This window comes from Eucyclogobius newberryi, unplaced genomic scaffold (genome assembly GCF_026437365.1).
Source record: "Eucyclogobius newberryi isolate DKJ021-1_F unplaced genomic scaffold, fEucNew1.0.hap1 SCAF_9, whole genome shotgun sequence".
Taxonomy (NCBI): Eukaryota; Metazoa; Chordata; class Actinopteri; order Gobiiformes; family Gobiidae; genus Eucyclogobius; species Eucyclogobius newberryi.
The window spans coordinates 30,429,573-30,455,817 of record NW_027316532.1 but is presented as its reverse complement, the minus strand read 5'-3'; the positions used below and the strand labels follow the sequence as shown (position 1 = coordinate 30,455,817).

The following is a 26,245-nucleotide window of genomic DNA, read 5'->3' as shown; positions in this document are numbered from 1 at the left end:
GTCCCCTGAGCACTGGATGCTGGATGATGTTGCATTTTTAATGAATATTGCACAATTATGTTTTAGATCCATGGCATTAATTTCCCTTCTAATTTTTATGATCAAACTTTCCCACATACGTACACATTTTCTCTGAACAATATTTAAAGTGGCACGAGTGATAAAAATGATCATCACCAATATTCTTCGTGCTACTTTGACATCAACAAGAACAAAACATAAGCAGATGCTGCAGGTCAACATTGTTTTCTGGGAGTGGTTTGTGAATATTTTATGCCCAGTGTGAGAAAAGCACTCACCATGCTTTTATGTAAAGTTTCTATTCCATTTCAACTCACTGAAGAATGATTTGTAAACCAGTGGTGGAAAGTAACAACGAAGAAAACTAAAAATATTGTAATTAAGTAACATGGCTGAACTGGACTGGAAAGTTTAAAGCACTTTCCTTTTTTGTATTAAGTGCAGACTACTCATAAACAGTGCTACTTCCTGTATTGATATTGCCTCGATGATCGTGGTTGGAGCTTGATGTCACCTAGCCAATGGCAGAGGTTAAAAGTGACAGGCAGTTGCTCCTCACGCCACATGTCAAGTTGACTCAACTCCATTTGTCCGGCTGACATCACTTATACAGTCTCTGTGGAGCTGACAGTCAGAGGTGAGGGCTCTTAAAGATGACTAAGGATTATGTTTGAGGTTTGGAAAGGACAAACAAACACTATTAATATCAGGATGTGCCAATTCAACAGGAAAGCATGGGAAACTGGAGAGGAGGTATTTCTTTACAAATGATTATAAGCGGTGTACTGATATGACACTTGGAAGTATGGATTTCAGCTGGAATAATCCTTTTAGTCTGTTTTCCCGCGGGGTCATCTCAAGGAGTCATCTGCCTCCTCCTGTGCAGTCATTTACATACCGATGTGTCATCTATTATTCCGTAGGCCTGGATTGTCAAATACAATATCATAATGTCTATAGATATTTGTACTGACGAGAATAATCGTAAGTGTACTTTGATAATTGTAATTGTTATGTGGTCTTTATGGACTCTGCCAGCGCATTAAAAATCAAAATGTCAAAGAAGAATGCCTTTTCATCGATAAGATTCTCTATGTAGAAGCCTTTAGTCAAAATGTTAAAAGAAATATAGAAATAATCGCTTTACAAATTGAAGAAAAGGTTTACTAATAAAATAATCATTGGCAACAGCAATAATATAATGTTCAAACATATGGCCGTATTACAAGAAGAGGGAAAACATGTTCAGAGTTGATCTCATAACTTCAAAACAACACAGACATTAAGACAAAGTTCTTGTCATTGTCTTCGTGTTGTTCTGCTTCAGGGACTTAAGCATGACTCATAAAAGGGATGCTGATCAGACCAGTGGGAGTAGGTGCTGCAGTGCGGTCACCGTTGCCCACAAGAACAAGGACTTCTGTAAATATAAAACAGATGCTGCTGTTCCAAACACTGAAAGTCAAAACTTTTTCTCAGTGCTAAAACTGGACAATATATTTCCCGCAGAAAGTCAAAGAGGTCAGATAGGGATTTCTTAAAATGCCTACTCTTCTCACTCCTGGTGGAGGGCCTGCCACCTGCTTGTCTCCATGGAGATATTGATGCTTTGCGGAGTATGTTCCACAGTATGTTTTTCTGTAAATGAGAAAAATTGTGTGTCTTCCCCCAAAGAGTACTGTAAAAGCAGCATTTTGTGACAAAATTAGACCACTGCACACTGTCTGCATCCAATACATGCAGCACTTGGCTGGTCCACCATAGATTAACTTTAAAGCGATGCACGAGCCAAAAAAATGAATGCATGTGGATATTAACATTGTCCTAAAGGGTTTGTGAGAGCTGGGGACACATTACACACATTTTAAAACATACTTGTGGTTTTGTGGTGTGAAAAGTGATCTGTCAGGTCTGATCTGTGGAGACACGAGCCTGCTTACAGTAAGGACGTTTTTGCACCAACGAGCAATAAACACACCTTTAACTGAATCAATACAAAATAAATGTAATGTCGTCCTGTGAAGGCAAAGCAATAACATCTCCATGGAGACAGGCAGATGCCGGGCCCCAGACCAGAAAAAAATTGTGCACCTTCAAAGTACTTTTCTACCACTTTTCTTGACATTTTCTCTCGCACTCCAAATTCAAGTCAAATCCCCTCGACAGTTGAAGGAGTCAGACCCCAAGCGGCGCAATTAACGGAACATTTTCCATGGCATCATTTCACGATCGTAAACACATTCCGTAAAGATGATGAGCAAAAACAAGCGCAAGCACTAGGCAGAAAAATCATGCATCGCTGGACGGCTTTATCGTAATATCCAGAGGTCATATCTAATAATGGGCTGCTAATAGTCAAGCAGTAATTGGTGTTAGCAATCTAGCAAAGTGGCTGGTGCAAGTCCCCAGATGAATGTGGGAAGCTCTCTTATCCTCATTTACTGGATGAGCGGTGGATGCACATCTTCTGCTCTCAAACCTTTTATTTGAAATTGGCCCTTGTGGCGATCATAGTGTGAGTTTCAACTCCGTTTACAGGAGAAAAAGGGTCCACTGAGATTGAACGTAATAAGATAATGATGCAAAGTGTACCTGAACACGGATCTTCAGGTATGAGATGATCAACACAAAACAAAGATATTCTTTGTTTTGTCGTTAGCTCAGATTTACAGCTAATTATCAAGAAAGTATCAAGCACAAGGAACTGGTCGTTATAATTGGATTCTGATGAAAATCCCTTTAAGTAATAGTTTATGAGCACCAAGTATGAATGAATAATGCAATAAGAAGAGGAAAAAACATGTGATTTGGGTGTCTTGAAAGGTGCTATATAAATAAATCCAGTGTATTATATAGATTAATGCATTCTACATGTTTTATTTTAACTTTTAAATAAAATTGTAATTCTCAGAGCAGTTTTCAGACACATTTTAACACTTGAGTAATACATTTGACAAAAATACATCTGCAAACATTTAATTTTACATGATTAATTTAACATTTCTAGCACCTCTCGGTCAAACACAACCTACATTTCTTCCTCTATTTTGCAGTTTATCCTTTGAAAATAACAGATTAGGTTTATTACTTGGTTTAGTTTTAGTTTTAAATCAGATGCTAATTTCAGACAGTTACAATTACTCTTATTTGCCTAGTAGTTTCCCATGCTTTTTAATCTTACTTATTAGTTATTTCTTTTGTCACTTTGCATTATCTTGACACAAAAGTACGCTTGCTTGGATGTATTCTTAAAACTCTGAAGCCAAGTCCAACTGTAAATCACTTGTCGCATTTGGCTCTCGGTATGAACGAGTAACCGTAGTTTTAACTGTTCTTTGTTCCATCAGAACGCGTTTAATGAACAAGATGATAACGGTATGCAGCTCATGTCCGGAGATTTTGACAGATACGACCTTTAGCCAGTCTGTCAATGAAGGAATCAAAATGTATGCAGAAAAGCCTGACATCGCACAAAAACAGAGGAAATAAAAGTTACATATTCGTTGTCGTGGCCGTTATATAGTCGTCTTTCATTCAGGGAAATCACTGTTCACAATTACCCTGCAATTTACCACGGTGTTAACAAACAGACATTGGCAGACGTATTTAGAGTTGTAGCTAGATGATATGTCCAGAAAATAATTGTATATGTGCTGCTGTGAGCCAGAAGCCAAAGCCAGTTTATATGTAGTTTCCAATAATGCTATTTAAAAAGCGATTAACAGACTAATTATATAACTGCCAATAAATCCAAACTTCCCAGAACAAAATGTGAACAGAGGAGGAGCGGAAATCTAAGTATTGAACCACATATTTTTTATTATGAGCATAAACTGAAGGATTTTGTTGTGTTGAGTCAGCATTTCTGAAGAGGGGCACCAACTCAAACCTTAAGCAACACAAACAAAATACAACATTTGTTCTCCACAAAATGAATCCTGTATTTTGGTCAAACGACTTGAGTTTAGGGGTTTATGCTGGAAACCTGCCTGAAGGTTTTGAGTTCTTGTCTTGGCGTTTACAAGAAAGCCAAAGCACTGCAGGGCAAACCCAAACATTAGCGCTTTCGATTGATGCGAGGTGAAACATGAGGTGTCAGAGAACACCAGCCGGACCACCTGTATTTGTCAATGCTTTAGGCCACAGGTAATTAATTGGACGTATCTTATTCTCCACCAGCACCACTTGCATCACAGGCAAGGTGATTAGCATATCCACAGATTGTGAAGAAAGATTAACAAACAGTGACGGAGAATTAGTTTGCTAAAAAGGTTTCATTCAACATCCTCTGCCTGTTTATTTTTTTGCAGGTTAATGGGGGACTGAACACGTTTGTAGAATGATCTAATTGTGCTTTTCTTCGTACGAGCGATACGATTTCGGTTTGGGATTTATCTTTTAGGATCCTGCTCGGGTCAGAGTGCAAATTTTAAACACATCCAGCAGAAGCACTAACATTTGAGAGAAGTCTGAAACGTGAACTGTTAAAATGACAGAAGAATAACTTGTATTTCAGACCACGTTGAAGTCAAAACTACAGGGTTAGCAAGATTTATGGGACGTTGTATTTTGTCATTTGCAGAGGAAATGTCATTGCTTAAATAATCGGCTGTTTGCTAATTGCGACTTTATTCATTCGAGCCTTGATTTTTAACCAGCGCACCTTGAGGTGATAACAGGTGTGCAATGAAAAATATGTCGGCTTTATGGATTTAATTGATTGAATGATTTACCATTTTGGAGCGTTCTGAGGAACTTCTTTGCCGAAAAAGAAAGCAGAACAAATTTAAAGAAGCAGACACAATGGCACTGGCATTACTTTAAATGGTGTAATTTTATAGTATTTTAGTAAATGGTGTGTCGCGGGATTGTTTTAATCAAAAAAGTGTGATGAGACTGAAATAAGGACAGAAAAACACTGCCTCAGAGCTTATTCCACTGCTACATTCATTACTTGAGCAGTTAGATTCACAGTTACAAGTCCAAACCGATAGATTTACACACGACAGACAGTTGACTATGGCCTTGATTTACAAATTAATCACCGATTCTGCTCACTTGCATGTATAGAAGAAGTGAGTATGTAGATTGGCTGTTGGCTGATGTTCCACTTTTTGCCTGTACACTTTATTAGACAGAAAAGGACAGTGTGAAGTGGGGATGAGAGAGAAGGGGCGGACATGCAGTAAACTGTCGGAGTCAAGATTCTAACTCACGACACTGCGGCCGGCCATAACCTCTCGACCGCCGGGCAGCACCGATGTTCCACTTTCTATGCATCGCCTGTGTCACCCATTGCATGTTATAACTTACAAGAAATGCTTTTCGTGGAAGAACTGAGACTAATATGAGTCCATCTGGGAGTCGAATCAGAGGTCTTGTCTCTTTGCAGCTGGTGAGTGAGCAACAAGAGAGTCGTCCCCTCCTCAGCCCCTCGATCGACGATTTCCTCTGTGAGACCAAGTGCGACGCAGTTTCCCGCCCCGTGACTTCCAACACTGCCGGTAAAGTATCAAACATTTTAACACTTGTTTGTTTCTCAAGCTCTGCCACACCCACATCTTTCCATACTTAATAACAACACACAAACAACCATCTCGACTGCTATTTATCGGGTGAGTCGGTGATACAGATTGCGACTGAGGGAATGCATCACCGCCAAACCGGCCACTAACTGTGCTGATTCAGGCGGCAAAGTGTCGACCGATGGTGCGAAACCTTCTGTTTGGCTTCGCAAACGTGGTGATGAGGAAAAACACCCTTGTAGATGCGTAGTGCTCGTGATTGGGGTCGCCTCGTCACAGATCTGACCCGTCGCCTGCTTGATCGATGCGTTTGTGCTACATCTGTTATTACCCCGTGAACGCTTTCGCACGCAGTGTCACATGGTGGACACGAGATGTGAGTGGGAATTAACAGGAAAATCAATGGGGTGAAATGAAACGTCAGCATACAGCACGTTATGGGCTCTGGCATACGCTCTTACACGTGCATCTGTTACTCCTCCTGCTCATTTACTCCTTTTAAGTGTCACATTTTTGGGGGGTTATGGAAAGCGCTTCAAAATATTACATAAACAAGCTTTCCAACGAAACACAGTGGTGTAGATTCAGCCTCATTATCCAGCAGCTTCTCTGCAACGAAATCCAAATGGCTTCAAAGTCTTTGTTTTTTCTTTTTGTCAGCATTTCTCAGCGTGTGCACTTGGGGCACTCTTCCCTCTCACACAAACTGTATTAAGAATCGATCAAAGGTAAACATCGCCTTGGTGATGACCGTCTCTTTAAGCTCGTTTCTCACTATTTACAACAACATGAAACGCTATAATTTAGTTTCCTTATAGAATAGAATAATAGTAATTTGCGGCCGACAGTGTGTGTATTGTGTAATATTTTAGGACACGTATGCAGCTCTCTGATCATATCTGAGAAGAAATTGTAAAAGCAATTATTTATGCCATACGTTTTTTCGTTTTTTTCATGATTAATGGGTCAAATGCAGGCGATGAGATAAAACATAAATGTCTCCACAGTGAACGGCTCTACAAAAGAAAAGTATAATGATAAAAAGATCTCTAGTTCATCATATGCTTTATTTTCTTATAAAGCTATCAATGTGTGGTGTTCTCTTTTTTGGATTTAAGTTATTTATTTGTTATTCAGTGTCAGCGTATTCCAGGGAGAAGTTTTGTGAGAAACTAAATGATTCTCATGGCCAGACTTTTCTGCTCTGAAACACACATTATGTTTCGGCATATTCCCTGCATCACCCCAGGCAAGGGCACTGAAACAATCAACATCTTTTCTTTTTTATGTTCAACCTGCGATCATTTTCTATGCTAAAACTCCTCAGGCGCCTCCCTAAGTGTGTGCATCCTTGATTTGTAATTGTGCCTGTCATCTAAACCGCACCAGGCATGGAAACCAAGCGCACCCTCTAATTACGCTGAGATTTGAGTCAACAAATGCTCCCGGTTGGTTGTCATGAAACAGCGGTGGTCCAATTATGCAGTCATTCACTAGTTTGAAGCTCAGTAAAACACAGCGAGGCACGAAGAACAAAACAATGTAGTTTCTCAAGAAGTCGGTTTTATTATTTTTTTCTTAATTTGTGATGGATCTAAACTCCAAGCATTGGTGAATTATTCCCATTCAGCTCCTGTTTTTGCAGATACTGATTAGAGTTACTTAATATTGCAGATAAATAAAAAACAGCATTGAAAAGTGATAGTAAATACTGGCGTGTACAGCTGGCAACAAGACAAATTGCTGACTCCACAAAGATGCAAACATAAAACAAACACAGACAAAGCCACTTCTCTTAAAAACGTGTCCTGTTTTATGGCCTATATCAAGAAACTAAAAGCTAAATTAAATTATTTCAATATATACTGAAAAGGGAAACGGTAAAAAAAGTAAATTATCTTTTTAGTTGTTTAAATAATTTATCATTAAGTTTGATTTAATTAAACTCATACAATGCAATAAACTCAATAAGAGAAATAGTGTCCCTAATCATGCATAATTGATCTATAATCAATTTTTTTAGTGTTAAACTATAACATTAAGAAGATCATATTTTTACATTGTGGTCATTGTAAACTGTAATATTGATCTAAAACAGCTTAGTAATAGAAACTTGTACATTGACCTCCTGTTCAAAAGTGCCAGGGAGACATTTCACTGTAACAAGAAACAGATTTTCATAGATTTTCTTCATTGAAAATAAAAGTTGTTTTTTAAGAGTTTATAAGACATTTTAGAACTACACATGTTTCATTTGGAGTCTTATTGCCGTATTATTATTTTAAATCTTTAATTATTATTATTTTCAACTAATCGTAACTAATCGCACAGGGATGTGGGCAGGGATTGGGGATAGGTGAAGACAGGAATTTTCCAAACAGTCGAGCTCACTCAGCTACAATTACAAGCGATGACTCAAACGTGCATTGACAGACGAAAAATAACCAACAAACAGCTTTGAGTAAACAATAATAAATCTAGCATCCCTTGTGCGAATGCAATTTCTTTTCTCTGTATGACCGTCTCTCTTGCAGTTTTGTCTTCCAGTCTGGACCTCTTGGATCTGAGTGAACCCGGAGAGCGGCGGCAGAGCAAGGACCGGAAGATCCCCCTGATCTTGCGCGGCAACAGTCACAAGAACAACTCGCACCGGAAGCGGACGGACGAGACGGAGCTCATCCAGGTGGAGGTGGAGCAGACGGCGGTGGACGCGAGGACCCCGGAGAGAGCGTCGCTCGACTCAGGTTTCCGAGACACAATGTTCTCTTCTTTCACACATGAAGCTCGCAGCCATTAATCTCCCCACATGAGCTCCCCGAGGCCCTCAACATCTACTGTTCCCATCATCCCCTGCAGGAATAACCCGGCACATGTGCAAACAGGTCTATCACTGCCTCAGCTAATATACGGACTGTGAGAAGACGATGTAACTGTTAATTATGTTTGCATAAGCAAGTTGAAAAGGTTAAAGTCTTCTATATTAAGCATTCACAGTCAGACCATGGAAAAGATTAATAATTCATGGTGATGTGATGAATAAGTTGCACAAAAAAGGGGCCAGAGAATTTAGTACCGACGGCTCTTTTCACTGTTTGGTACAAAGATATTTAAATGAGGGTTTGAAAAGTACAGCACTATGATGATGAAGATGATTGCTTTAGCATTGATTGGAATTGCACATTTAAAATAGTCATTTTCAAATTAGTATAAAGGAATTCAAACACAAATGAAGGATGATCTGAGAGCCAAATGAGGTTGTAAGGGGGGGAAAAGTAGTTAGTTTTGTTATTTCTGTGCAATAGTTACCATCGGGTCACAGCTCGACAAATGGGAGGAACTGAATCCGAACGTGGAAAGAAACGGCAACAAGAAGTGGAAGCTGGAGAGACGACGTTCTTCTAAAAACGCATCCAATGAGTTTTTATGGTAAGTGTTGCTCCTCATTACGCGCCAGGTCAATACTAACTGCGGTGCCGCTTTGACGCTGTAACCTTTGATTTCTTTCATAGGTCCATAGAGTGTAAAAACCAAATCGAGCCGTTGAATAAAAATGCACTGGAGTTAAACACCAAAGCAGATGCAGACTCTGCCCTCTCAAGTCAAGTAAGTGTTCAACGACTTTGTAGCAAGTGTTGTATTTGTGGTGTGTTGCAATTGGGGATGTTGTCATGTCAAATGTTTGTGCAACGATTATTGTGAGAAAAAACATCCAGATTCAACAATCATTCACTGAGACTGTGTAAAATCTCGTCTAACACGTTACTATTTCTCAAGTTTGTGACAAGCTTTACAAAATTGATCTCTTGAATTGCTCCTAAAACCATCACGATTATTATTTGTTTGTTTTTTATGATTATATTATGACCTAAATAATCACCATTATCGATTAACCAAATAATCTTGACATCCCTATTTGCAACTGTGTTTAGATTAGCCATATGTCTTCTAAAATCAATATTCCATTTGCATTTTAAGCAAGTTAGAGGTGCACTATGTCATTTATTGGTTGGAGAATCTGCCACCCACTTGTAAGAATGCATGTTTTTCAAGGTATTTGAGAGCAGCAACATTTCAACAGTAACATATTCTTCAAAATAAATAAAGGAGATGTACATTATGGGATAAGCACAATACAATGGGATGATATATTGCTTTCAGAAGATGTTTTATTAACCAAATAACCGCATTGTTTGTTATTTCCGAGAAGGAGAGTCTAAGGACAGAGGACCCTGGGACATCGTCCCTCGCCACCACAGACATTGTCTGACTTCATCGCCACCACAGACATTGTTGATTCATTTCTCCCTGTGGCCCTCAGAAGCAACTGTTGTTGTGATTTTGGGCCTTACAAAAATAAATTGATTTGATTTGATTTGATTTCAAAGTTACAATCATTCAAATTACGATTTAATTTTGATAGACTTTTGCAGCCCTTCAGGTCCAATGCGATTCTCCAAAATAATTTCCCTAGTGACTGATCAGATGATGTAAACATGACAAATGCAACGTTGTGTATAGCCATCGTTTGTCCTAACAAATGTAATTCTTCCATTTCAGCTCAACAGACAGTATATTAGTGGACGACATGTAAGCCTCTCGATATGCATCCTCCTTCACAGTATTATATTGAAAGACTTCTACATTTGCAACAGAAAAGCAGCATCACACCGCAATCTCCTTTAATTCCCTTCAAATTGTTCAAACTCCACACACATATAAAACGGGACATTTTGGCTCCCTGTTGGCTGCTTCTTTGTGGTGCTACGAGGTTCAAATGTCAAGCGCTTTCGCCCCGAGTTGATGTCTCTGTGTAGGTCTGCATTAGGGGTCTCGTTTCCTGATTCCATTATTAGATTAATAGGCTGTGAATTATTCAGCAGTTTTACTCTGAGCCTATTAGTGTTGATCCCACCAGGTCGCCTAAGCATATATCACCTTTTCAGCCCTCATATAAATAATAGATTTGGAATCAAGCATGGCTGTCCAGGATGAAAGCAAGTTATTGGCAACAAACAGGCATTTTGTTTCACTAAAGATTTACAACACGCTGTAGTTCACCGCACTGAAAATAGTGTATTTGGTTTCCTGACAGCAAGTGTCCCTGCATACACAGTGAGAACAGCATGCAATATGTCCAAGAAATGACCAATCACATAAAGCACCACAATTGGTCTCAAAATAACCGGACAGAATGATATTCTAAAATTGCTGAGAAAAGTGTACCGTAATATATTTTCTGGGCCCATTTAGTAGAGGGATTAGGTAACCTCAATTAATCTTCCATAATGGCATGCTGTGAAGATGGAAATAGTTGTAGTTGGCCTTCATATGCCGAGCAGCCCTCACAGGAGGAAGTCACTACCTCAACACAAAAGCCGTAATGGCTTTGCTTGCCCTGGGATAAATGTGGCCATTTCTATAAGTCCTGTGTCCAATCACACCCGAGCGGCACCTCACAGTTATTATGCAGGTGCGATGCACGACCACCTAAACATCACCACACACCTGTATTTGGTCTCTGCACACTCAGTCTATCAAGTGGGAGCTTGTCGTTGCATGTACAGGTGCACGTGATGAGCATGGTGTCTGAATGAGGGGAGTTGGAGGGGAGATAGTTGCTGACAGTGGTGAATCTGTTGGGTTTCTGAAGCATTCCAGGACTTTGTGAATCTGAAGACAGCTGACCCTGCATCTCTCTCTGCCTGACCCTCTCTCCCTCCACGGGCTGTGTGTGGCTGGTGTCATGCGGCATCTTGTGCATCTTGACAACATTTGTCTGTTATGTGTTATTACTCATGTTTGCACATATATGAACTATGTGGGTGTTTGACAGAATCGCCTTAGCAAGGAGCAGCGATGGAGCAGCGCCCACTTATCCAGAAACCAGTCCCTGGAGGAGGAGTTTGAGAGGGCCAAGGCTGCGGTTGAGGTAAGCAAAGTGCTGCTCTATACACCTCTCATCCATCATTGTCCTCACACAAGCTGGCCAGGTGTCACCTAAAACCAAGTAAGAGTATGAATGAGGTCACTGGTCTACTAAACCAAAATTTGAATGAACTGACATGGGTCCATTAAGTAATGGCAATGGCGTCTGGGTTTTTTAAAGTTTTAAATATCTGTGCAAAGTGTTAATCCTCTGGTGAATGCACTCTGGAGTTCACAGCATGACTGACCTAGAAAAATAGTGTTGAAGACTTTCCACCAGATTACAAAGGGACTGAAGGCCACGACTGTCAGACATATCAAATATCCGGGGGGAAGGCGCCCACCGTAACTAGATATGGTTTTCTTTATCAACATGTGTGAGATATTTATAATGGCCATGTGTCAGCCCTGTCTGCACTACATGTTTGGAAGGGTCTCTACAGAAAATAGGCTTTTATTGCAACAGGAATTACCCTCTAAATGTAGGAAATTTGGTGATTGCAAATGTTATAATAGAAGTTTTCATCCCAAAACTTTCCTGAATGAATTCCGTGGGAAAAATTGCATGACCAAACATTAGAACAGCATTAGAACTTATGTCCTGCTCCAAACTAGGCTGTTTTACTTCGATACCATTTTCTCATTTTATCCCTATGAGTTTTGTAATAGTTAATAATTTAAGGAAGCATGAAAAGAATGGTAGCAGACTGGATCTGGAACTACTGGCCCTTTGAAAGTAATACTGATATTACTTTTTTATGCTCCTCGGGCATCAGTGAATACATTTTTAGAATAAATAAACTGAAAGTACCAACCTTGTCCTAATGCATGGGTGGACCAAGTTAGCTCTGATGTCACGTTGCACAACAAGATCAGATCCATTCAAGGAGATGTGCATATGCATACTCCTCCACACTTAGGGGGAGAACTGATGGCAGTACAAATGGCAGTGCAAGGAACATTAAATTAGCACCCAGCCTTTCCCACAATCAGCCAAATCTAGAGAAATGTGACACAGATGAGTCAGGCAGAGAGTTTAAATGTAATTGATTTTTACAAAGTGGACATTGCTCAGTCGCTGATAGTTTTCTGGGTAAATTCTGCATTCGATGTCTACGGCACATGGGTAAAACGTCAAATACTCCAGTGCCCGTGACAGTGAACATGTTATTACGCAGAGGGCCACAGCGACAGTTAAAGGGTAATAAGGTGGATTGGAGGAGCAGTGTTTTTGCAGCCGGTCGCAAGAAAATCAGTCCCTCAGCGGCATTAAAGTATATTGGTCTGAGGATTCAAAGGATGTAACAGAACAGTTTCATTGCCCGAAGGTGAAAAAATATATTACGGTAATAAAGTTTATTCTATTGTAAGCGTTTCAATTCCTACTTACAGATTTAACACGCGGAAGTGAACTTGCAAACACTGAATGGTTTGTCACTGTTCGCCCCAAATAATCAGGTTTAACGACAACACCAAATTGTTGACGTGGAACGATTGAATATTTTTTTTTGATTGATTACAGTTCGCTGCAGGCACCATCATTAAAAATAAACAAGTGCTGTATAAAATAGCATTTCGATTATTAAAAATAATGAATTGTCTAATCTCAACAACCTCTCTGCAACTATAAGCTAAACAAACTTCACTATAGGGGCAGCGTGAGATTAAATTAATTAAGAACATAAAGTCAATGTCATAAATTAAGCTGTGTTTGCGTGTGCTTGTAATCACACATCATGCAAGAGTATTATTATAGCTTGGTGCATTCTTGACAGCATCATAAAGGGTCATTTATTGCTGCGGGCATCTGTTTTGCATTTTATCGGTTTCTTGCCTGCCTATTTTCGTCTGTGGCCTCCGCAGCATAACAGTGGGAGGCTCATTAACATTAAAGGCCAGGACAGCCCCGCTCTCTCCAGATGAGGAAAGAGTTTGTTATGAGCTGGATCTGTGTCACTGGTAAATGAGGAGACTTGTAATGTAAGACTTCCAGGCTAAGTGGATGAGTTGGCGCCTGGACACGTGCTTACGGTCACATCACAGTAAAGCAGAGAGGTTCGGAGAATGTCCTTTAATTTAGGAGAAGGCAAGGTGTGCTGCGTGTCCTTCCGTGGTCTCAGCCCCCATTTCACTCAGCGCTGTCCTGTCCAAATGAAGTCCTGTATTGTTCGGGATAGGAGTCTGGATTCTGTTAAAAGTTCACATTTGAAAGACGTCGAGGAGAATTGTCAAAAAAGATGGAAATAGGGCAAACTAACAAAACAGTCACATGATCTAAACTACAGTTTTAGCCAGTTTTATGCAGATTAAGACCAGATATTTTATTGTTTGTGAAGGGAATGAAAAAAACTGCAGTCTTTGTGATTCATTTTGCAGCCCCATATGCAATTATGTACAGGCATGTTTTGTAGACAACGGATTCTACACCAGAAAATATAGCTTTGATTATTATCGAATGTAGTACTCGATTATTATCGAATGTAGTATGCCATTGAGGATTATATGTTCAAGCTAATACTTTATTATACAGACTCAGGGCTGTCATAGCAAAAGTAAATGTACCATAATTCTGTCAACTATATTTGAAGAGTGAATATGTTTTGTAACTCAGCCAAGCAGCTTCTTCAGTTCCTCTGACAGGATCTGGTGGCTAACGTCTGATATAAACTACAAGACAGAATAACATTTTCTTTTGCCATGGCACCTGGACCACCTGAGAGATTACACAGACATCACTCCTCAGTTTGTATCTTTGGACAGTTTTGAAAGAGTGCAACGGAAGGATATACGGAAGGATAATGTATTGCAATGCACATAATCTCAAATTGTGTACAAATACAGTGAAAAGCCAAATAAATCTAATACATTCCTCATTTCAGTTTGGTACAATTCGTAGTTAATCTAAATGAGAATCAACAACAAGCAACATTTGTAATTATGTTTTGTGAAAGATATGAAGCAGTAGGTGTTGTTTTGATCATCTACGCTGTAAATATGAACTAAACACCATGCTCTTCGCCCCCTGCTCAGACGCAGCTTTCTGCTCCTTCCTGTTTCACGTAACACTTCGTCAGAGGTGTAGAAATTAGACTCACAGCTCCAGCTTCTCGCTAATCTTACACTGGATTCAAATGAGCACTGTGTCCTTTCCTCGTCCCACGTAATTAAAGTGTCACTCTGTGTAAAACAAACAACACCCTTCGAAGTGTTACGAGGGAATACATCTGTCCACATATTTCTGTCATTTGGAAATGGAATTGCTCCATTTAAACGCTGACAGTTGCTGCAACAGCCAAAGTGCAATTAAGTGGGCAATGTTCGACAAGATGACTCGCCCCATTTATGGACTCCCTGGGACAAACAGACTAACTATAATACATTTCACATCCAAATCGAAATATGTTACACTATTTAATTAACATGATTTTGGCTTCAATAAAAAGATTAAAAAGTAATTGGATGCCATAACCCTGCTGACGTCAATAATTACCTCTTAATGTAGGTCTAAGCCAATCAGAAGAGCTATATTTATAGAGTTTTTCTATTTATTCCGATCCCCTGCTTCCTCACAGGTTATTCCCATCAACTTCAGGTTCTTCAAAACTGTTCTTTTCCAGGTTTCTAATGGTCTTCCTCCTTTCCTCCTTCTGGTTTGCAGTTTAGAGCAAGTTTTGGTGCTCTTTCATTGTCCAGGCGCGCAATAAACCAATTTAATCTGTGCTGACATGTTACTTCACCATTTTAATTCAAACAACGTCTCCCTCCATCTGTGCAAGTCACATGGAGATCATTATAAACACACTTATAACACTATGGCCAGCTGCACACTTGAGGATTTTAGCCTGACAAAGCCTAATTTGCCTTTCCACAACTTCTGGGGTCTGTGGACCGAGTATAACGTTTCCCGCAGTTGATTCTTTGTTGTGACACTCCTCTGACTCTGGGGTCAGTGCAATTCCGTTAACACTGTTTCTCAGGTTGGGGTTGTTAATCCGCACACATGATGACACCTTAATCACACTTCGTTTGAATCAACTCTTTCCTGAAAATGGAAAGTGTGTGGTGTCGCTATCCTCCATGTGAGTGTGAGACAAATAATGTGAGGCAAAATGTTCCTATGTCTTTCATCTGCAACTATCTGCCACATCTTAAAATTGCAGATTTTAAACTCCTCTAGTGTGCAGCCAGCCTTTCAGACCATACTTTGTGCACTTTTTATACAGTCTGAACTGAAAGAGAGGTTTACTGATATTTTATTGACAAGCTTAAGGTGAAAAGTTATTCCAGACATCTTCTGGAACGGACATATTTGGTTGATCTATCCAGGATAACCTTCAAAGAATCTGTGAGTTAATTGAAACCAGGAAATAGCCATTGAAATATCAAGCTAATGAAAAGGTGAACTCTTATCTTAGACTTCAGTCTGCCACATGTGTATCTGTTTTAGAGAACGAAAGATTACATTAATTAAAACCAGCAAGAGGTTTATTGGGATCAATGCTCAGTGATCGCAGAAATGACTGCTATGTTACTCACGCATTATGTGTGTTTAAATACTGTTTAGAATTATTACTCAGAGTCAGTTTGGAGGGAGAAAGGTTTAAGTTTTTTTTTTCAAAATTACAGGAAGTAACGTTGTTTATGACATTGAACAGAAATCTATTCATAAAAGGTTATTGCATCATTCAAGGAATACATTTTTCAGGCAAATATTTATTTAACAAAGTAACTGTTTCATATTTTCATTTGTCAAACATAAAGTATTATATAAACTAGGTGAGCTTTTGCCCTTGTCTACAATGGTAATTGTAGTCAAGGGTAAAAACTGTATTTAATGCAATACAGTTTTAACACAAGAATTTACCTGAATTGTGTTTTTAGTGACTACTCAAAGCACAATCACATGGATGCTTAAAATGATTAACAGTTTTACTTGAAAATATAAAAACAGGTAACAATTTAGATTTTGTTTTAATTGCCATGTTGTATTATATATTATTTTGAATGTAATGACAAATGTGATTTTATCTTTTATTTAGGCTTTATAAAACACATTTGAGGATCCACTAAGATCTTTCAGTCCTGGATCTTACTGACACTATTAGACAGCCATGTCCAAACAACAGGAAGATAATATAATTTAAATTGACCAAAATCATCCAATTAGTTATGATTATTATTGTAAATTTTACAATAATGTAGATATTTAAGTGAAATGACTTGTCTAACCTGTCGTGCACTTGTGTTTTTCGTGGTACAGTCGGACACAGAGTTTTGGGACAAGATGCAGGCTGAGTGGGAGGAGCTCGCGCGACGGAACTGGCTGACAGAGAATGAGCAGACTCAGATTCCCTCCTCTGTGTCTCCACATGAGAAGGTCAGTGCGGACCTGTCAGTCAAGTATTCAAAACTGCTCTTCTTAAAGGTGCCATAACATGCTTTTTTTCACGTTTCGTAGTCTATCTTAAGTGTATAATTGATAATAATAAGGGTTGTGCAACACCCTTAACATAATAGTTAAGAAATATCACCCAGACCTTGGACCCCCTCACCAACCCGGAAATGCAAACGGCTTGGTTTGATATTTCCCCCCACCCTTGCGAAGAGCGATCTGGCTCCCCCGCCCAACCCGTGACGTAGTCTCAGAGCGCGTGTGTGCCCCGCCCAACCCGTGACGTAGTCTCAGAGCGCGTGTGTGCCCCGCCCAACCCGTGACGTAGTCTCAGAGCGCGTATGTGCCCCGCCCACCCGTGACGTAGTCTCAGAGCTGTCTGCTCCGCGCTGCGCTGCTCCTGCCGCGCGAGTGAGTGAGAAACGATAGAACTTCAGATCAACACTACTTTGAGCCTAAATAAATCTGGTGTTTATTCTACAGCGTGCACAGAACAGATATATCTATCTATATATATATATATATATATAATATATATATATAAAGTCTCTTATTTCCGTTTATTTTCCCGGTTGCTGCCTCAACTGCTACATAAACCTTCACCATTGTGATAATAGTAAAGAGTGCGATATCATTAATGACGTTTTGGGCCTCTTGAGCCGTGTTTCCTCGTAAATCGAAGCAGAAAAACTCCGGAATGGGCTTGTAGGGAGACAGCAGCACGGCGCAGCACGGCAGCACGGCGCAGCACGGCGCAGCACGGCGCAGCACGGCGCAGCACGGCGCAGCGCGGAGGGGGGGGTAAGGGGGGATAATGACGCGGTCTTGCACCCACCGCCCGTCAGTTTGGAGATTCGAGGAAAGGAGTCTGTAATATAGCTAAACACTGCGGGAATCAATAAAAAAAAACACTCTGGGTACATATATGAAGCACAAATAGCAATGTAAGAAGGTTAAAAGCTCTGAAAAGTCAATTTTGCATGTTATGGGACCTTTAAGGAGCAAAGGGCCTTCACTATCACTATCATCATCATCATCATCATCAAATTACTGCTGTTTGTTCTTACTCGCTGTGCATCACTCATTGTCTCTCGTCTTCAAAACACTGTGTAAAACGGGGCGGGGCCTCTCGTCTTCAAAACACTGTGTAAAACCGGGCCTATTCAGAGAAGTCTTTTGGGAGTAGCTCATGATGCTATTCACCTTATTCCGGAAGCCCGTCTGGCCGTCGCCATTCTACGTAATCCACTTTCTGATTGCATTAATTAACATAGGGCTACAAACGTTGAGAGAAAATAACTTCTATAGAGACTAAAAAGTCGTTTTCGGACCGCCCAGGGACTTGTTGGTCACATGAACATTGGACATTTTACACAAATCAATTTACTTTATAGCATGTTTTTGCTGCAAGACCTTTCCCTCGTTCTCCATTTAAACAAATGGAGTTTCCGCTGGACCGGAAGTGCCATTACAATGGAAGGGTCAATACGTGAAAAAAAAAGAGGAAAATTGGGCAGGGTGGAATAAGGGCAATACATTTATGTGCTTCATGGCCAGTTACAACCACAGAGATATAATTGAAATTTTATTTAAAAAATGTTTACAATATTATTGTAAAAAATGTTTTAAAAAGTCTGATCCATGAGCAAAACGACTCTTAAAGAAAACACACAAGGCTCATCAGTTTGAACATTTATAACTGCATGGGCTGCTTAGGTTTGAAGTTATAAATATAAATAAAAATATAGTTAAAATATAAATTTGTTGTGCTGTACCTTTGTTGTGGCCCAACTCAGGACTCCTCATTTGCATGTGTGAAGGAGACACACTGACATTGTTTTGTTTCTGCTGACAGGGATACTACTTCCACACAGATAATCCTTATAAGGACACACCGAACGTGTTTGAGGAGGGACAGAAGAAGTCTCGGGAAGGAGACTTACAAAATGCTGTCCTTTTGCTGGAGGCAGCGGTTTTGCAAGACCCTAATGACTCAGAGGTGAACACACTGATTATAATTGTATATGCTTAAGTCATTGTCCTTATTTCAGTTTGGTAAGCTCACATACTAAAACAAGCTGGTTTTCTCAATGAAATGTCATGTCAAATACAGCTTCATTCTTCCGTCTTCTGTTAATAGGGATAACGATCGGACTCTGAGCTCTGCACCCACAAGCAGTTTACAGCATCATTAAAAACTAAAAGATTTCTGCTTTTTCAAACCCCAAACTTGCCCAGCTTTTTGATGAGCATTTCCATTTAGCCAGTGAGCTGAATAATAAGTCGATTGGCAGGTTTGTGCCCGTGTATTTGCCTTCTCAAAAAGAGTGACCTCTTTGCTGGCTGAAAGCAAAGCATTCATTCAAAGTACTTTGAATCCCCTGGAATATACAGAAATGTGCCAGTTATTCCAAGGAGAGGATTATCCTGCGGTGTATGGAACTAATATGATTCTGAAATTCCTTCTGGTGCTTAGTGGCTTATTGCCCGACTGCAAAGACCTTTGAATAGTTTATAAATAATACTGTCCCTTATTTCAAGCATTTCATACAGAATGTGTGGTTTTACAGTAGGTACTCGCCTTACCCTGAGAAAGAGATTGAATATTGTATTTCTCTGAAGTGACTTACATTCAGTTTAATAAAACATGTATTAACATTTGTGCATTATCTGCCCCTAAGAACACTATCCTCTGTCCTCCTGCAGGCTTGGCAAGTGCTAGGGACCACCCAGGCTGAAAATGAGAACGAGCAGGCTGCAATCGTCTCCCTCCAAAGGTAAACGGGGTCATTTCTGAACTGTCTGGATGATGTCAAATGTGGATAAGTATCCACACACTAGGCTGTATATCGATGGAATGACTAAAGTAATGGTTGCTGCATAAAATAAGGTAATTACACTTCCAGCAGTGGTCAGAAGGATATCAATGAAAATAAAATAACATCCCGGATTTTTTGACCTGTATGTTTTATTGGACAAGACAGCGTGGTGTGAAATCTGGAAGAGAGAGGGACGGACATTCAGCAAATTGAACTCACGCCGCTGCGGCCGACTGCACATGGAGCCTGGCACATGGCCCATCCAGTCGGCCTATCCAGTCGAGCCACTGAGCGGCTCAGTAAAATGATTTTAAAATGAGAAATGTGACATTTACCTGACAGACAAATGCCCAGTCCCAGACAGGTCCTGAACTATGCACAGTGGTGGCCCACTTTCAGTTAAAACAGAAAAGGTTCAAATTACACTTATCACCAGGTGTGAGACTTGACGAAACACTGACGTCTGAAAAGTTGGAAAAGTAGACTTTTCAATTAAGGACTTTAGGTGCAAGTCTGAAGAATTCCTTTAGTTGCAGAATACATAGCACTAAGTCGTATACTGCCATGTTCTGCCATGGCTTAGTTTGGAGGTTAATTGGCAGTAGACATGTTGTAGACAGTTATTTTTTTAAGACATTTGGAATATGAATTTCTGCATTTCAATTTAGTTGCATGTGTATTGACACATCGCTTGTTAATGAACTTTGAAAATGTCCCAGTGGCAATATTGTCATTTGCATGTAATCCACCTTTCAACCAGTGCCTCAGAGAAACCTGTCAGCAGCATTGGGGGATCATAGTGCACTGTCCAGGGGCCCAGATCTTGAGCCAGGATCTAAGTCAGTTTTATGTAGCTGGAGGATTAGCCCAGAAGCCATGTACAGTTATTTGAATCTTGAATAATCTACTATGGCTTTCACTGGTATTTCAAATATTCAACCTATTGAGACTGATGCAGCTGAGCTACCACAAAAGTGTCTGGTTTACACAGTTCTATCACTAACACATTTCACTGATCCAAAACTTGGCTGGAGCCGAGTCAGCTCTCATCTACTCTGACTCTCTAATCATTATCCTCTCCCCCACGTTCCTTTGCTTTGCTCTGTCTAAACTTAATGACCAAAGCCACATTCACTTTGAAGTGCTAACCCTATGTAATATCTCCTTTGATTTGTATGGGGTGCTTTCTCCATCCAGGTGTTTGGAGCTCCACCCCAACAACCTCACGGCCCTCATGGCTTTGGCCGTTAGCCTCACTAACACCGGGATGCGCCATGAGGCCTGTGAGACTCTGCTTCGCTGGCTGCGACACAACCCAAAATACAAACCTCTGTTTAAGGACAAAAGTCACTTGGGCTCCCCGAACTCCCAAGGCAGGCTGTCTCATGTTCCCAGTGCGGGCCGACATGAAAGGTGAGAAGAGCAGAAGATCACATACAATGATAAATAAGTCTAAGAAATATTAATGGTGTTTATTAAAAATAACAAATTCTGCTCTACATCAATATGATAAGGGTTGTACATTATGTTAAAGGTGCATTATTACAGTTACATTATCACAATGGAGATGTAAATATTCCACTGTATTACATTTAATTATCTATCTTGGATTTAGTCAGTTACATATTATTGCTGAGGTATTTTTTTTCTTAACACAGTTCTGCCTCACAAATGCCAATTTGCACTGGTGACTATGCTAGCAAATGTTTATTTATTTTTTTTATTTTTTTAACAGTCAGATCAAGGTTTGGGTTAGTATTAGGGTTAAGTTCAGGAAGAGTTCAAGTTAGAAGGTTTAGGAAAAGTTAAGTTTAGAGCTTTGAGACAGTTGACTGGCCATCACCTGCTTGTTTCTATGGAAATGGATACATTTATTGTATTCCTGTCAAAGCTATAACATCTCTGTAGAGACAAGCATGTGGGGAACCTTCCATAAAAGCTAAATAGAGCTGCTATAAAAAGACACACCATGCTTGTATGGGAGGTATTTAGTGAATTATAAACCACATAGATCACCATTTTACGTCTTGTTTATTGTAAAACACAATAATAATCTAAGAGGGCTTACTAATAGAAACAGGTCCATATACTTCCTGTTCAAAGCTGCACAAGTGATAAGCCCTTTCTCATCAGAGTGACATTTCCCTGTAACAAGCAGTGGATGATTCTAAGGTCTATCTTTGGCTGTGTGTGTGCAGCGCCTTGTTACCAGATGTGAAGGAGCTGTTTTTGGAGGCAGCTCAACACAACTCTGACGGCATTGATCCGGACCTCCAGACGGGCCTCGGAGTGCTCTTTAACCTCAGCGGAGAGTTTAACAAAGCAGTAGAGGCCTTCAACATAGCGCTGTCAGTGCGGCCAGAGGTAACTTTTCTACACACAGTGAACAAGAGGTGAGCGGTAGTAGACATGCAACATGCAATGGATATTTTATGAGAAATTTGACTGTTTAAGGTATTTTACAAAGTGGCACATTTTTGCATGATCTGATAGTGATTTAAAGTAGAGGTGGGCAACACATCATTTTCAGGATAATATTTAAGTACACCGTCAATTAAAAAAGAACAATAACCTGGAATGTAATATTTCAAACAAGGATACAAAGTGACGTGCCTGCACTTTGGTGGTTGATTTTACAGTCCGTTCACTCAGCCAAGACATTTGAGCACATTAATTAACTGCAAAAACTATATGATTCTGCCTGCAATTTAAATAGTGGATTACTCTACTCTACAACACACTAACATACACAATATGAATGCAAGCATGTTGAATAACACAACACGATGGTCAAGAAAATCTTGCTCAGCAACGTATTAATGACTTGCTACATAATCAAATAAATAAACCGTTTCTATATCCTTCATTTCTGTCTGCCCTCGCTGTATTGTCCCTGGCCGACAGTACACAAGGGTGGAGCCAACCCTCACATTTGACTTGGTAATGTGTGCCCCCCTGGTGGAAACATAGTTACCAACACAAAGGGGATAATTGTACCCCACTGCTTGGTTTAGTCAAAGATTAAAGGCTTCTACACAGCAGCGGAGCACGACCTCTGTGTGTGTCTTCTCTGCTGGCAAAAGGGGAAATAATGACAAGGACACATCCTATATTACTCAACTCTCCTTGAATAACCCTCACTTTGTTAAAGGAGAATTACAGTAAACATGTTTGTAATGAATACTATTTAATTATTACAGCCACAGGGCCATCACAGTGTCTCTGTGAGGGGATTGAAGGTCCCCATCTCTGGACTCTGCACCCACTCTTCTCTGAAAGACATAGTAAATCAAATGAAAACTGAATGAAAGGTTGTTTGTCAGTGCATGTATTTCTCCTGAGGCCAAAACTTACTGGGGTCAACTTGAGTTCTCAGTTCCCCTAACAAAAATGGCTACAGGGAAAATTATAGATGTGATATAACAGTATTAAACAGCAGAAATGACATGCATGCATTAAAAAGTGATATACAGATAATCAATATGCTTCTTACCACCAAATGTTGCATGGCAGGACTACTTGCTGTGGAACCGCCTTGGGGCCACATTGGCAAACGGAGACCGGAGTGAGGAGGCAGTGGAGGCCTACACTCGGGCCCTGGAGCTGCAGCCGGGCTTCATCCGGTCCCGCTACAACCTCGGCATAAGCTGCATCAACCTGGGAGCACACAGGTGAGCGCTGTGGCAACAACCAGGCAACTGTGGCCACAGCAAAGTGCGTTGTATGCATTATATATTTATTACGAGGTAATGTTGGGAATTATACAATAGAATACAGTTTAGTTATATTTCTGGTTGGTCTGATGGGAGTTTGACAGATAAATAACCCTCACTGCCCACATTAGGCAGTGTTTGCAGCAGCAACCCAATGGTCATTGAAATGTTGATTTACATTAGAATAAGGGGATTTTTTTTTTTTTTTTTTTACAAAATGGCTGCAATAAACATTTTTTTTCTTTTTCCTAGAGAGGCGGCCAGTAACTTTCTAACTGCCTTAAACCTTCAGAGGAAGAGTCAGAGTCTGCAGCAGTCCCACCAGGTGATGTCAGGAAACATCTGGGCTGCTCTGAGGATAGCTCTGTCTATGATGGACCAGCCCGAACTGTTCCAGGCAGCTAACATCGGTGATCTGGACTTCCTCATGCGGGCATTTAACCTAGACCTTTAAGATGAGAGAAATGGAGGTGAACACATTTTAACTCTATTCCCGAAAGCCAAAAGTCCAAAGTGCACCCTTCAGAGAACAGTGGACCAGTTTGTCCTAGCAGTGAGTTTTGCACTTGAGTATATAATACTGCCAGGATTGTGTCAACGAGAGGTTCTTCCAAGTTTCCAAGAGCACAAGGACAGTGACGTATTGTATGAGCAATGCCTTAGAGAACACAACAATTAAACCCGACTCATCCGGTGGAGCAGAGCTGAAGCTGCAGTGGATGGACACGTTCTGTGGACACTGAAAGATGTTGCAGTTTTGTAAGTGGTCGCTGAATAAAAGCCTTTAACAGACTTTTTAAGGTGTTTTTAAAGACTCCGTTTTAGTCATCAATCAACCATAGTGAAATGTAACTGAATCCTGTTTAAAAGGACCATATCTTTTCTTTTTTGCTTGGACAAAGATTATTTCTCATTCCTAAAATGGAATGTGCAAGCCTGGTGTTCAGCCTTACAAAATGGGTTCAGTGAAGCAGTTACTGTACACAAAAAGCCATTAGTGATGCTTTGGGAACTACTGCCTGTTTGTGAACTTTCAAAAGGGTTACGTTTTCTTTTTGGTGTATATTTTCAAACCTTGCCTTGGTGGCCCTTTGTTCCCTTTATGAACTTGATTGATAATTGACCTTAATCTTAAATCAGTCCATAACCAGAGGAAGCATACATGCTACACAACACTATCCTTCTTATATTCATATTCACAGCTGTGTAAATTGTGCAGTTTTAGACAACAGCAGGTTGGTGATGTATAGCTGCAAGCCAATGAAGCAGCTTGCTGTCTAAGATAATGTAGTAATTTGTATCTTTGCAGAACAGCCATTGGCAATAAGAGCTCATTCTTTTAATTAAATCTGCTTGCCTCAGTCATCAAACATTATGAATACTTACCCACAATTGTGAAATGTAGATTTCTATAACTACACAATTTAGCTCTGTAGAAACATGTTAGCTTCTAGTTTCTGCTCTATGTAAACTCTGCAGCAAAAGAAATGATGGATAATCTGCACATTATCGCTCTGCACCTGAACTTTGAACAGGCATGCACTCACTTTGGAAACTAGGCTTTCTCTCCAAACCTATGCAAAGGTCATGTTTTCTGTTGCCATCCTGAATTGTCTGTGTGCTCCTCTCTGCCTCAGTGGCTCAAATGGAAGAGTTTTTTCAGAGCTTTGAAAGAATACTATCAGGGGAAACCAGAGGCTGGCTCCAGAGCCATTCATCTTCCTAACTGTTCAGCTCCAATGTTGTGGGTTGAAAATTGCTCATTATAAAACTGCAGAAAGTGTGCTTTTTTTTCCAAAAGAAATTGTCCCAAAAAGTCCAAGCCTCCTCAGACAGAACATTCAGCTTCCAAATAAAAGAAGAAAACATTTTGATTTGATGCTTTTTAATGGCAGAGTGGCAAAACTGTTATAATTCGTAAACATTCAAATCTAATAAAATGAATCAGTTAATGCCAACAATAGGCATGTAATGATGTCTGCTGTGGAGGGCCATCTTAAGGTATCAGTATAGGCCCCTCTCACACCTTTTTAGCTTAAAATTTCAATTATATATTATATTTAAACACATCCTGTCCTAAAACAGTTGTCATTACATTCAATATAACAATATTGCAGTTGAAATACATTTCTGTTATTAGTTTAAATGAAAGTGTAATTAGTTATATACAGCAAGGTGCCATGAAAAGTCACTCAAAAGAGTAGAGAAGAGTTGTTTGGTGATTTGTCCTTTCTCCTGATGGGCCCCTGAGCTGCAGCTCGGGTCTTAAGGTCTTAAAAACGTCCCTGACTGTTCACAGTCAGAAAACAAGCACACTTCTGACACAGTTTGTGGAAGGTAAAAATGTTTGCCACAACTGCACCTCCCACAGAAAAAAAAATTTTTTTGCTGACCCAGTTGGGAAGATGCATTCTATGCTGATGATTACAATTACATTTACACATTAAGATGTTAGTATTATTTATTATTAGCTTGTTTAGTGTCAACAATTCATTGAAATGACAGCTTAATGTTCACAATATTTTGTTTTACAGATCGGTTTTAAAAAAAGTGGGTTATTGTAATTTGATTTTACTTAATTTGTTTTCATTTACAATGTTATAGTGACAAGGAAAACTTGCCTCGGTAAGGAAACTGTTTTTGTAGAAAAGACTGCATTACCTTCTCAGGTGAAGTGACTTTGTGAAACGCATGCTCTGAAAGTAATGAAGCAGACTGCATGGTAGACTAAACCTTTATTTTTGAACGCAATTTTGAGTTGTATGCACGTAATACATGGAACTGCTTTTTCTTCTTCTAACATATATAAAAATGCTTTTTTTTTTAGGAATATGACCACTTTTTTTAATG

General features: G+C 39.8%; 1 protein-coding gene across 6 annotated transcripts in view; it reads left to right on the top strand.

Annotated features, from left to right (window-relative positions):
- The window catches only part of pex5la (peroxisomal biogenesis factor 5-like a), a 64,859-nt gene extending 39,672 nt beyond the window's left edge, over positions 1–25,187 (top strand). For 3 of the 6 annotated variants that reach the window (XM_072439062.1, XM_072439066.1, XM_072439065.1), the window contains 13 exons: positions 5,414–5,525; positions 8,081–8,290; positions 8,849–8,972; positions 9,056–9,149; positions 10,104–10,133; positions 11,380–11,475; positions 16,732–16,848; positions 18,719–18,862; positions 19,570–19,640; positions 20,880–21,095; positions 21,881–22,046; positions 23,196–23,353; positions 23,648–25,187. In XM_072439062.1, coding sequence (XP_072295163.1) covers positions 5,414–5,525; positions 8,081–8,290; positions 8,849–8,972; positions 9,056–9,149; positions 10,104–10,133; positions 11,380–11,475; positions 16,732–16,848; positions 18,719–18,862; positions 19,570–19,640; positions 20,880–21,095; positions 21,881–22,046; positions 23,196–23,353; positions 23,648–23,849 — 1,740 coding nt within the window. In that variant the 3' untranslated portion in view covers positions 23,850–25,187. The remainder of the gene's footprint in view (positions 1–5,413; positions 5,526–8,080; positions 8,291–8,848; positions 8,973–9,055; positions 9,150–10,103; positions 10,134–11,379; positions 11,476–16,731; positions 16,849–18,718; positions 18,863–19,569; positions 19,641–20,879; positions 21,096–21,880; positions 22,047–23,195; positions 23,354–23,647) is intronic. The other 3 variants (XR_011925952.1, XR_011925951.1, XM_072439064.1) reach the window with 3 other exon arrangements.
- The last annotated feature ends 1,058 nt before the right edge of the window (positions 25,188–26,245 follow it).